At 42.6% G+C, this 13,223-nt stretch overlaps 1 protein-coding gene across 1 annotated transcript in view; it reads left to right on the plus strand.

Moving 5' to 3' along the window:
• The first annotated feature begins 5,537 nt into the window (after nt 1-5,537).
• SNX4 (sorting nexin 4) overlaps nt 5,538-13,223 on the plus strand; it is a 31,244-nt gene continuing 23,558 nt past the window's right edge. The window contains exons 1-2 of the mRNA XM_031590667.2: nt 5,538-5,712; nt 6,706-6,821. Coding sequence (XP_031446527.2) covers nt 5,614-5,712; nt 6,706-6,821 — 215 coding nt within the window. The 5' untranslated portion in view covers nt 5,538-5,613. The remainder of the gene's footprint in view (nt 5,713-6,705; nt 6,822-13,223) is intronic.

The following is a 13,223-nucleotide window of genomic DNA, read 5'->3' on the forward strand; positions in this document are numbered from 1 at the left end:
AAACACAAAAAAAACGGGAGAAATATCATCCCCATTTACAAAAGTAGAACTGTGAAATACAGCAGAAATCTGACTGACCTTGATTGTTCATTCAGCAGCAAGAGTAAAATCCTCACATACTTGTACTATATTCTGTCCTCATCCTTCACAACATGCTGAGATACAAGTCATTGTACTGGGGTGGAGCAGAAAAAGAGACTATGCTGTTAAGACTTTTTTGCAGTCAGAATACCTGCCCTAAGGTAAGACTACTTTTTTTTTTTTAAAGTAATTGCCAAATACAGCTATTTCTTAGCATTCAAAGTCAGTAAGTCTCCTTATTTATACATTTGTTTTCTGGTTCATTAATCAGTGTGTGATGTATATGTGATGCATGTATGTATATGGGCTCATAATCAGTGAGCTTCTGCTCACTTGGATTTGAAGCACCTGTTCCTTTCTGCGCATGAATCTTCCTGATAAACTGCACCCAATTGTTTTCTGTATTATTTATGTAAGCTATGTTGTTAGGGAGTTAAATAACAGCATTTTTTTTCCTTTTTTCTGTATTTATGAAAAAGGGAAGGAGTTAGATGAGATAGCTCTCCTATGCCATGGCTACAGAAGCACGTCTCTGCAGAGAGCTGCTTGGTCTGCTCCCATTTGCTTCAGAGTGCCCAGACACAAGCCTGTGCTCTGTGGAGAGATGGCCTTCTGTTCCTGGGATAACAGAAGCTACAGGGATGCTCTAAGAGAAGAAACCACCTGGGGCAAGCAGAGCAGATATTTGGAAAAATGAGTCCAGAAGGGCTTGTCTGACCAGGGAATACGCTCATGTTCCTAGGAGAGCATTGGCACAACCCCTAAGAAAGGTCCTGAACTGATTTCCATCACCTACTTTTCTTTAAATCAAGTTGGGCGTCTTCCTACGTGCTACGTAGCATTAAGATAGAAGGGATGGGTTGGACTGAGTTACAACAGCTGGTGAATGGCGTTTGGGAATAAGGACAAGCAAATGTTTAGTAAACTTTGAGAAATACACTATTTTCTAATCAGCATATTGAAATTGCAGTTTCCATTGGTGACCTGCCAGCTCTCTTGCAGTATTTCAACATGCCCATGGACCACTCAGGCTGCCAGCTGGATTTTCAAGTGTGAGCCCTTCTGCATGTAATGAGGAAGCTGGGTAAGACTTTTGCTGTGAACGCTGCAGATTATTCATGATCAGTGGGAGCCCTCTTTAAATTCAGGAAGGATCCATTGCCATGCCAGGAAACTTGGAGAGAGGTAATGTCCCCAGAAGGAGACAAAACATTCCTTACGTTGTGGAAGTGCAAGTGCAAGGGACGGAAGTGGCGGATATTATTGTTTGAACTGCAGAACCTGGGAAGGCAGCAGGAATGCTGTGCAGCTCCCCTGCAGCCAGGTGCCCAAGCCATGGACAGGAGGGAATTTTCCATGTGCCCAGTGTACACCGGACAGTTGCTGTGCCAAATAGAACCCTATAAGATGTTTCTTCCTTTACGAAGAATAATCTTATGGAAATATTTGTGGCTTGAGCCTAAAGAATCATAGAATCATTAAGTTTGGAAAAAACCTCTAAGATCATCAAGTCCAACCCCAATGCATCCCACCATGCCCACTAACCATATCCCCTATGTCACATCTCCGTGGTTCTTGAACTTCTCCAGGGATGGTGACTCTGGGATTTAGCCTGAAGTTCCTAAACTCACATCATAGAACTTTGCTCCACTGAGAGAGCACAGTGACCTTTGGAGTAAGACACTGAAGAGCAAGAAAAGATAAATGCTTACTTTTATTGTTGACTTGTTTATGCCTTTTGGTGTAAATTTTCCTGCTTCTCTGTTAGTGACCTGGACAGCCTCATAACTCAAGACTTACTGAAGGTTGATTTTAAGCTAAGGAACATAAGGTTTCTGCAGGGTGATTTTTAAGTTGCAACTTGGGAGTAGTTTTCCTTAAGTTCTCATTTAGGAGCTGGAAGATATTTACCAGAAAATTAAAACAAAATTTTGGCCACCTGAAACAATACAGTCTGAGTTTCCACTGCGGGTGGCAGGAGTCTGCAACCCATCAGTGGGTTTGAAGCTCCCAGCACAGGCACTAAACACCCCTGTGCAGGGCACCACCAAGATGGACTTTGCTAGAACCAGGTGAGTCAAACTTCTTATTCCCAGGGCCAAAGATATTAATTTGACAAGGAATGTGAAGGGTGAGAAAGGGAAGAAGGAACCGCATAGCCATAATCCACGATGCAGATGTATATTGCATTGGACAGTGCTATTGCAAGATAGAGCCAAAAAAACTGAGCTTCTCTCCATGCCTGCTGGGACCCAGAGAATATAGCAGAGCATTGGTTTTAATGTCTGACTACAACAAAGATGCTGGGTTTTCTTCTGCATCAGCAGGTCTTCCCTTGACCCACCCAATTGCTTGCATTTATGTGACTGGACTAATATCTGTTGCATTTGCTTAGTCCTTTTTTAAACTGTTGATAATTGTAGTTATCAGTAGTGATGCATAAACTGAGTCCTGAGGCTTTAGATAAGTGATGGAACACCTCCCCATTCGAGAGCAAGATGGGAAAGCTGGTACTGTTCAGCCTGGAGAACAGAACTTGAGGTTATGGAAACGCCACAGGCACTGGGAGACAGATGCAAAGCATACTCACTCTTCTAGTTGTTTTTGTTTAAATTCTCAGTAACAAATTGATGGCTGTTGTTTCTGTTATCATTTAATTGTAAACACTTCAAAGAAGTTGAAGGGATGAGAAAGTCTAAATGAAGTTATTAAAAATTAGTATTGTGACAAAGCAGAGATTATCTGAATGATTTCCCATGAATATGATGTATAGTTTTTGCCAAAGGTGTGTTAGTTCCTAGAACAAAACAGAACAAAGTAGAAAAGGTAGAGCAATACTTAACACACATAACCTTACTGAAAGCATCAGGAACTTAGTTGCTTAGCTTTGTTCAGTCAAAAAGCAGTTTATTCAGAGTGAGAGCAGGATTAAAAATAATAGACTTAGAAGCTAGAAAGAGGTAGGCTCTCTGTTTGCCAGGGACCATGCTGTGAGTAAGAAACAGCTGAGAGGAGGTCAGTGAGGCAGTCTGCATCTCCCTGTGTGGTGCCATTGCTTAGAAAAGGCAAAACTTGGACAAAAGAGCAAGTGTGTTTGGTGAACCTGAGATATTCCTTCCTCTTTGTTAAGGAAGTCAGTGGCGCTTTGATTGGAAAAGATTGTTTTTGAGAAAATCTGTCTCTCCGGTGCAAGCTTCAGAGGCTGAAGGAGCTTGAAGGTAGGAAGCCAAGCTTGCCTTCTTATGGTTGATAAACAAAGGATGTGTTGCCTCATGGGACAGTGTCATGCTTAGAGTAACCTGCAGGAAGTCATACTCATCTTCTGAGAGGAGGGGGTCGAGAGAGAGCCTGACAGCACATGTAGCTGTGTCAAGCTAGGGGGAAACACTGCCCAAAGCAAAGGTTTGAGTGCCCTGCCACGCTACAACAGTGAAAATATTTATTCCCAGCTTGGACGCTTATAAAATCTGACTAACACTCAGCCTTCTGATTAGTTCATAGAAAAAGTTGTGTGATCTGCTGGTTAGATCTGGAGACAGATGTTCTTGACTGCTGAGTCATATTTGCAGGTGTGTCAATCGCCTGGATGAAGAGACCTTTCACACTGCCTTGGTTTACCTGTAAGAGAAGACAGCCTGCTTTGCAGACAGTGCTGGGGGGAAATGTGGCTCAGGAGGAGCACTCTGTGTGGCTGTGGTGCCTTTGGTGCTTATCAAAGCTTCTCGTTGCACAATAGTTCATCAAAAGGGTTCCTCATACTTCCCTCTAATGCTCCCAGGCTGTATTATCTGTGAGGGCTGTCCATGTTTGTCATCTCGGTTTAGCCTCTTCTGTCATTATCCCTCTCCAACATACACTGTATTCATTTATCTCCACATCTGTACTATGCCATGACTCTACTTTTTAGGAATAATAAAAAAATTCAAAGCTGAAAATAGTTTTTGAAATGAGTGGATGTTACAACTGCAAAATATTACTGCACTTTATTGATAACATTGTTTCTATAATAAAAATATTTAACACGAAGGATGATGTCCTGTATGAGCTTCACATAAATATTTCCATTACATTGCTGATAGGGATCTGAAAAATTTCAGTATGCACATCCTGCAAATGTGAGTGTAATTGATACAAGGTATGTATCTTAATGTACATCTTGAGTAAACATAAAAAGACCATACCCTAATGGAAAACAGACTCTGTCTTACAATGTACAATCACGCTCTTACATCTAAACTGGACTTCGGGTTTAGAAAACAAATCCTAAATCAATCAATCGAAAGGACAGATCATAGTTCACATATTTGTAAAAAACTTTTGTTCTTTGGGAAGCTTGGGAAACTCCATCCAGTCCCAGTGGTGGAGGGGTGGGAAAGGAGGGACTGAGGTATCAGTTCAAACAATCTGAGGAAAACGTTGAATAAACATTGAAGACAACAGAATAGAAACCAGACGCCAAATATTCATTTGTGGGGTCTTCAAAGGGGACTTTGCGATTTATTTTAATTGTTGTTGAAAGAGAAAGATTAATTTGGGGTTGAAAAATGTATGCAAATTCAGCTCCAGTTATTACTAAAAAAATATTTCCTACTCAAAGCAGAAGAAAGCAAAGGAATGAAACCTGTACCATCAGCTCTTCTGTTCCCTAAGCTGGCTTTAAGCTAAGTTTGAGAAAGACACAACTGGGGGAACTTTTTTGTTTGATGCAGTAGCTGGATAACGACTGTGTGGCACTGCAGCTTTGTGAGGCAGTAAACTCAAGGGCTGCAATAACAGAGGTGTGGGTCCATTGCACACAACACAACATGCATATATTTGCACCAGGAACATTTTCACACTGATGGTTGGCAGAATCTTGGCACCAGAGCTGCTGAACATCCCTCCAGAAGGGTAGAAAGGCAGAGAAAGTGTTTGCTCCTGCTGAATGAGAAGAAAGGAGGTAGCTGAAACTTTTATTAAATAACAGCGGAAGATTCCCAAGAGATGAACTGTGGGGACTGTAACCACTCAGTTATCTCTTGACTGATGAGGCTTCAACGGGGAGGGAGAAGGGAACCAACAATCTCCCACTACAGGGTAGAACATGGGGTACAGGTGTGCACAGAGCACAGCACAACAGTCCTTCGGTGCTCGTAAAGAAGTGACATAAAGGAGCAAGAGTGGAGAAACAGCGGGCTGGCGAGCTTTAAAAAGAAAACAGTGAGCTGCCAAATGTTAACAGGCATCTTGTGGGAAAGTCAGTAGCCAGTGAAGGAGACTCCGTAAAGCAAAGAGGCAATGGAAGAGCGCGGAAACAAGAGGGGTGGATCAGAAACCCCTCTGGGACGCGGTGCCCGGCCGGCCGGCCGCTCCGGAGGTGATTTTAGCGAAGAGTTGAGAGCAGGAAGCCACCACCACCCGGACACACCGCCGTGCCCGGAGCGGGCCGGGCCGCGAGGCGCCCCACGCCCCGTGCCTTGCGGCCGGGCCCGCTGTGCCTGCCGGAGCGGCCTCAGCGCCTGCGCGCAGCGAGGAGCCGAGCCCCTTATCGCCATGGAGAGCGCCGAGGCCGAAGCGAGCGAGAGCCGCCCGGAGGAGGACGGCGCCGTGCCCGCCGGAGACCTCCCGCTCCCGGAGCAGCCGGCAGCCACGGTGAGGTGCGGGGGTTGGCGGGGCGGCCCGTCCCACCGCCGCTGGGCCGCCGGCCTGGGCGCGGCCTATCCGCGGGGCCGAGCACCGGGCTTTCGTGAGCCGCGCCGCCCGGACGCGGCGCCGCTGCAGCGGGGAGGGGCGCGGGGCTCGGCGAGGGCCGGGGGGCGTCCGAGAGCCCTGCGCTGCGGGAATGGGCTGCGGCCGGGAGCGGCTCTGCTCTGCCGGCCCGGCACTGTCGGCTCCGGGAACGTATGGTCCCCTCCTCCCCGGCTGGTGTTCGAGGGCTGCGCGCTGTCTGCCCGCGGCCGTAGTGCCGGATGCTGATCGCTGTAATTAATATTTTTACTTATCAGGTTGCCCCCCTCCCTCCACACGCACACACACACACGCTCGGAGTTTCTCAAATAAATCTCTGCATTCAGTGAGAGGTCCCTGGAGCTCAGCCTTTCCGGGGGGTTTCTGTGGTCCTACTGGTTTCTGCCTGACTGTGGGAGAAGATCCTCCTCGTAGAGATTTAAAAGCAAAACACTGAAACCTTACTGTGTGCTCTTCTTCCTGTAAGAGGGGAGTATTGCTGTGCCCCAGGTGTTTGGAGGAGGGATGTGCTGGTAGTAGGGAACTGATTTGTTAGGAAGTGTGGGGCACTGTTGATACTGTTAGTTGTTTTTGTTTTTGTTTTCTTTTTTCTTCTTTTATCTTCTTTTTTCTTTCTCTGGAATTAAGCTGTTACATGCAGGGGAAATGTTTGTTCTCTTCCCAGCTTTTGATAACTTCTGGTCTCTGAAGCTGTCTGCTTGTTGACTTTTTTTTTCCCCCCCCTGAAAGCAGGTTCTGTCTTTTCATGTTATGTGCCAGATTTGCAAACGGATATAGAATGAAAGGCTGCTAAAAGATTTATCCTATGGTGGTAATGATCAAAGGGGAGGTAGGGTCAGCAGCCTTTGCTTTGTGTGGCGAATGTTACATGAATCTTTATTTCCCTCCTCTGAAAAGATGGAAGACTGCTTAGCAAAGAAAATGGAAATCACCGTTTCAGAAGCAGAGAAACGGACTGGAAGAAATGCCATGAACATGCAAGAAACATATACTGCTTACCTCATTGAGACAAGGTGGGTGATGAGAACTTGCTCTCAGTAGGCTCAGATGTGCCATTTCAAACAGGCTTCCCCTCCCTCCCCCGTGAAAATATTCAGGAACAGTTGCTGAGAGGATTTAGTTGGTTTATGATTTGTTAAGTGATAACAACATACTCTGGAGGATCTTTTCCTGAAAAAACTTGGCATCTGATCTCCAGTTCAGTATTAATGCTGGTCTTGCCTAACTGTGCACTGTAATTCTTCATTTGAAGATAGATGGAAAGATGTGTGCTTGAAAGATATTGCTTTAACATGGTGTCAACGACTGTATGGCCTGGATAAATTTGTATGAGTATATATAGTGTTGTATGTTCAGCTTGCGTGTGAGAGAGGTTATGCTTTGTGGTCTGAAGTAATGGTTGGACTTGTCTGGGATCACAGGGAAATAAAGGAGTCTCTTGACTTAGGTCATGTGGTCAAAATTTATGGCTCCACTCGTGTTTGAAGTGTGTTCGGATCGAGCAGAACTCCTGGTAAGTGTTCTAGGGTAAGGGTTAATTAACTGTTTCCTTCCTTTGTGTTAGCTTGAACTTTCACTGCAGAACTCACTGCTTTTAATCTTCTCCTATTAAGTAAGATTAGTAATATAGGTATGTTTAACACAGTTGGTATCCCAAGTGCAGCTCTCAATTTTAAGTACTCAGTAGCAAACAAAGCTTTAAAATGTCTTACTTAGGGCTACTTCCCAGTCACAGATGACTCCTGTTATGTGGGGTCGTGTTACTCAGCTGAAGCAAGGATTTCAAAATCAGACTTTATTAGGAGTTTTGTCTCTAGCTTCTCCACGTTAACAGTTCTAACCCTTGGGCCTTGCCTCTGGAGCGATGAGCTGTACTGATAAAACCCTCTGAAACAAAGCAGTTACAGTTTTGAACTCTTCAGGCTATGCAAAATGCAGCACTAACATGAGTCCTCCAGTTGCTGGTTAAAAGTCAGCTTCATTTGTTTAACTGGTGAAGTGACATGCCAGTCAGACTGTGAAGCAGATCTGCAGAGGTGTATTTACTATATTTTTCTTAATTTTATGAATAAAATCTAAATTAGAAGGAAGGTTTATTTTTCAAATATCGCAGCTCTTTGAGAGCTGCTGAGATGTTTTAAAAATACTTCCACAGTGTATTGATATTGCAAATCATATCTTCTCACGTAGTAATTCTGTTTTTCCTTCAGTGTTGTTTCTTAATGAAAGGAAAATTGGCATCACTGGTTTCTAGCTGTGATGTGGAGGATACTTTGGGGGCATCTTTGTGCAGCCCTAGAATATGCTGACTGCATCTCCTTTCTCAATCATCCCTACATTAAGCTCACCCCCACCAGTCTTTTCCCAGTGGTTCTTTCTTAGTAGCAAAACTGTTTTGTTGCTCAGATTGCCTTCTTTCATTAAGATTTATTTCATTCTGTGGTCAGCAAATACCAAGACCAATTACATGTTTGTCGCATAACTATTGAAAATGTGGGTTTGTCACATCTCTAATAAAATAGGTTCTCTATTCCTTTTGCTGAGAAGGCAAAATTTCTTGCATAAATATAATTGCTGGCTATTAACTGTGCTTCCTGCTGAGCCTGTAGCTGTAGGTGGGCTTCACAGCAATTTGTCTGTGGGTAATAGGATATTTTGTAGCCAAGGAATAAAACTCAGTTTATAGTAATATAAAAGGAAGACCACTTAATAATAGTTGCATTACATTTATGTGAACTGGGGTTCCGCTGGTACTGCTATCTAGGATTTAATTTCAGTTTGAATTGAAGAGCTGTGTGCAGCTTGCTGAATAAGAGGCACAAGGTGGATGCAATTACAGTCACCATACATTTATTATAGAACAGGAGCTGAGTACCTAAACTTTTAACACGTTAGTTTCACTAGCTCTGATAAAACTTTTTACAGAATGTAGGTAATGATGTTGCTTTATTTTTCTTTTCAAAGTGAGAAGATTTATTGGTATTCTCACACTTTCATTTGCCTTTTTTTTTTTTTTTTGCCGTTACAACTCTGTATAGATTTTCTTTTTTTTTGTTTCCTAATGAGACAAAACAAACTTCCCTGCTGCAGACCGCAGAACCTCAGCCAATTCCAGGGGTCATGCTTCCTGAAAGCATCTCCTTCAGTGTTGGTTTACACCTTTCTGCATTAGCTTGGTGGATTTTTGTGGTGAGCTATTTCCGTTCAATTAGTCTTGAAGTCAGTTTCTCTCACAGCTTCTGTTAAACTGCACTGTTACTTAAAAATAACTCAGTTCTTACGCTCTCCTTGGGAGAACAGATGAACACTTCTACCTCTGTGCAAGATGGCATTAAGGAGAATACACAACTTAGTGATAAGAATTTGTAACTAAATGCTCTTTGTTGCAGTGTGGGTGCTCAGCATGTCAGTTGCTTCCTATAAGGAAAGAGGCAAGTATCCAGAACCTCACATATTCACAATTGCTTGCATATTGGAAATTCAGGCATCTGTGTCTCATACCAGTTTCTTCTTGTAACCACAAGAACAGAGATGGTATAAAACTCAGAATTTGACTCCTGGTCTTCTACTTTTTTTTTTTTCTTGAGATTTAACTAGGATACAGAGCACCTCTAAATGCTCTATGTTGAACTGCAGTTCATTTTAGTTATAGTCTGTATGGGGATGCCTTTCTTTCCTGTTATCCTTTAAAGTAAACAATCTTTACTGTAGTACCAGAGCACTTCCATTAAGCTAACTCTGCTTCCGTTCCTGCTGGCATTTGGATCTCTAACCTCGTCCTCATGGTCCCAGTAATGAGTGTAACTTTTTTTTTTTTTTTTTAAGGAAAAAGGAGCACAACTTCTTGCAACCCAGTACTGACTACACAAAAACTGCTCTGTGGGAAGAACAGACTTGGAAATCTGTAGCCAGCTAGGTCAGGGTTCAGTGCTGTCAATGCTGCACCGTAGGATTTCAAGGATTTATCCTCTGTGGCGCTTTCTTTGAGTTCCTTTCTCAAAATCTCCTGTTCTGTGTTGGGTGAGACTGAGAGCCCAGTATGTGTTTCCTGGGGGGAGCATGGAACAAATGCCCAAAGGGGTATAATGGCTCCTGATATAACGGCAAAAATACAGATCTTTTTCAGTCCTTGTCAGTCATGGAGAGTTGCTGGTACCTTCAAAGAGTGTGTCAGGAAAAGCAGGAGAGAATCTCAATTCAGCATGAGCTTTAAGGAGGGAAGAGTCATTAGATGGAGAAAGATGGGAGAGCTGAAAACTGACCATCCAGCTGATTTTTACTCAGTTGATATAATGAATCATTAACCTGCTAGTAGATTTGTATTTTAGTTGAATACAGTGTGCTGTTTAGCTGATGATATTCACAGTGAGGTGATGCCTTCTGACAGGAGAACTGCCTCTCTGTCTTACAGCTTGCTTGGTAACTTGAGGCAACCTACAGAGTATGGAGCTAATCTATAGTGATCATTTTTCTGTTTTTTGAGAGGCTTAAATATGTAGACTGTTTATGGATAGCCAATGGATGAAGCTTCCCAACCTTCTTAACTGATGTTCCTGTACGTAGAGGGTGAACCTTGTCCCTTGTCTGCTGCAGGAGAGTGCAGGTGCTGCTCCTGGGACATGGGGAGACTGGGGGCTGAAAGCAAATGTGCTGCCTCTGCAGTTGGAGAGGTGATTAGCTTCATAAAGAAATACACCAATATGTTCCCTTCTCTAATATTTTGCAGCCATTCCTCTTTTTATTACATGAAGAATTGTTTAATGGCTCACTTCAGATAATTACTTTTAAATGGGAAGAGGTTAATTAGGTGGACTGAAGTTTTCACATCGGCACTTTGAATTAAGGCAAATGAACGTGGCTTCTGGAGTAATATAGTTTTCTAATTGTTTGTGATAACATCAGTTATGAGTGTAGAAGCTGGAGGTTTCAATTTTATCTTTTTTTTTTTCTGCAGGCTCATTCAATGAATAACGTGCATTGTTAAAATTGTACTTAGAGAGGAAACATATGGTTTTCCTGCCTGCAGACCGTACAAGTATTACATTATGTTTTTACAACCAAAACAAATTGAGAAGTTTGACAGAATGTCAACAAGTGATTATAATCTTAATTGAAACTGGTGTGCAGTACTTGTGCTTAATGGGAGAGTTCATAACGTGGTCTAAAAAATTAGATGGTAATGAAGGTGTTAAGTGTAACGAGTACCTTTGTGGATTTCCCCTTCCTTTCTGGAGCAGGGTTCCAGGGTTTGGCTGATGTTGTCTTGTTAATTCTGGCAGGTACGAAGCTGATACAGCAGGCACTCTGAAGGCACAGTTGAGGCTCAAAATGGCCTGTCCTTGTGGCTTCTAGTTCATAATTCTATGCAAAACAGTCATGAAACATTAAAGACAGTATTTGCGCTGGAACATTATCTTGTCAGAAGGCCATGTTCTCTTACAGTGACAATTTACTAATGGTGTATTGACCTTAGCCACTGCAAATGATAAATGGATGCTGCACTATTAAAATACTTGATGGTCCTACAGATGTTATTTGCAGGATGGAAACCTGCAATGTGGGTGTGTTCTCTTCTAACATGTAATCCACGTTGTAGATGTAGAGCACGTGCTTGTTATCAAACACACCTTAATATATGAAGTTGCTTTCAAATTTATGAATAGATTCTTCTTGATTTCCATTTGTTTTCTCTTATTTGAAGCAGAGCATTGTTCTAGGTTTTTTTCCACACTTATGTTAAAATTTAGTGGTAATATGATTCAAGTGCAGGAATGGGAAGTTTTAAGAAAAATACAGCTTTAAGGTTGTGAAGCTGGCTTGGCAAAAACGATTGAGGAGGACTGGTGAGGCAGAGTTGGATGAGTTAAAAGAGGTCAGTTACGGAAAACAAGTTACTGAACTTTATGCTTCTTATTTATATTGCACTTGTATTTGAAATGAGAGAGCTATATTGAGGCCAATTGCAAATGTGCACTAATAAAGATCTGGGTAGTTCTTTTTAATGTCTTTAGAAATTACATTTCTAAAAAAGTGTATTTGAGAATGATGTAGTAGTGTCTGTACCAGATACTTTCAAGAAAAGTAACTTCCATTTTGCTCTTCTCTGAGCTGACCTCCTTGATGCTGCAGGGACTCACAAGATAAGTGAGAAAGTGACAAATGTTAGATTAGACTTGCTTCAACTTCGGAGTTGTTTGGGTTTTTTAGGCTGAAGAGAGCAGCACCTCTGTCTGCCAGTGAGAATGAATCCTGTTGTCCTGGCCTACAGTCTTATTTTTTTCATGTTAGTTTGTACAGTGTGTTCTTAGCATCCACGTAATCAGTCCTATGATGGGGGGCAGCCTTGCTTAAGCATCAGAGATAATCCATGCAGAAGTAGCACGCTTGAAACCTGTTTTGCAAGCTGGAGCAACTGTGTGATAGCTGCAGAAGTGAGAGGGATCCCTGATTCTTGAGTACTTTTATGTGTCTTGAATGGTCAAATTATTTACCAGATCCTACTGGTAGTTTCTTCTCTAGGAATGTCAGGTTTGTGCCTTCAGCTTGCAGCCAAGCAACTAATCTGAGGCATGGTAGCTTAATTCCCTTTCTGTTAAGATCTGCCTCCAGCTCAGGGACAGTACAGTTGCTAAATACCCACTTCACAGTAAGCCAGAAAATTTTGGAAATACTTAACCTGTGCAGTGTTCCAGTAGGGAGGAGTGCTGCACAGCCTGTCAGCCCAGTGCTAAGCCTAGGCTCTCCAAAGCACTGTGCTTGCAGTTACAACTTAAGGTGAAAACACTCTGTAGTAGTGTAGAAGTTCTTCCTACAGATGTGCTGTAGGATGTTTGCAGTGTGACTTGGTGCCTGTCAGCAGTGTGCTGGCTGTTTTTTGAAGTTAGTCTCAAACAGTATTCATCTGTAGCAGCTTGTGTTGAATTGTGGTTTTGTTTTTTTTTTAATGAATGCATCCTTGTTCTTATTCTTTCTCCTCATCTATCTTCTTCCTACAGCTTCAGTTACCTGAGATAAACACAGTTAAGTATCAAATAGGATGTGTACTCTTTAGATATATTTAAAGTATTACTCCATGAAGTTCTTATGAGTTTAAGAACTGCATAGGGTGAATGAGAAGCTCTGGCCACAAATTCAAATGCAGGAAATTCTATTTAAACCTAAGAAAAAATTTCTTTAAGGGCGTTTGAGCATCGGAATGGGCTGCTAGTGTGGCTGTAGAGTCACTGCACTTGGAGATGCTCAAACCCAACTGGAAGTGATTCCAAGCAACCTGTTCTTAGCAAGAGTTGGACTACAGACTTGCAGAGTCCCTCCCAGCTTCGTATAATCTGTGATAATCTCATAGCAGAGTTAATATTGTTCCATGTAGGTTTCTGCCAGGGCTTGTACGTTAAGTAGTCACTTAATGTAAGAGC

This window comes from Phasianus colchicus, chromosome 7 (genome assembly GCF_987193195.1).
Source record: "Phasianus colchicus chromosome 7, bPhaCol1.hap1.1, whole genome shotgun sequence".
NCBI classification, from domain to species: Eukaryota; Metazoa; Chordata; class Aves; order Galliformes; family Phasianidae; genus Phasianus; species Phasianus colchicus.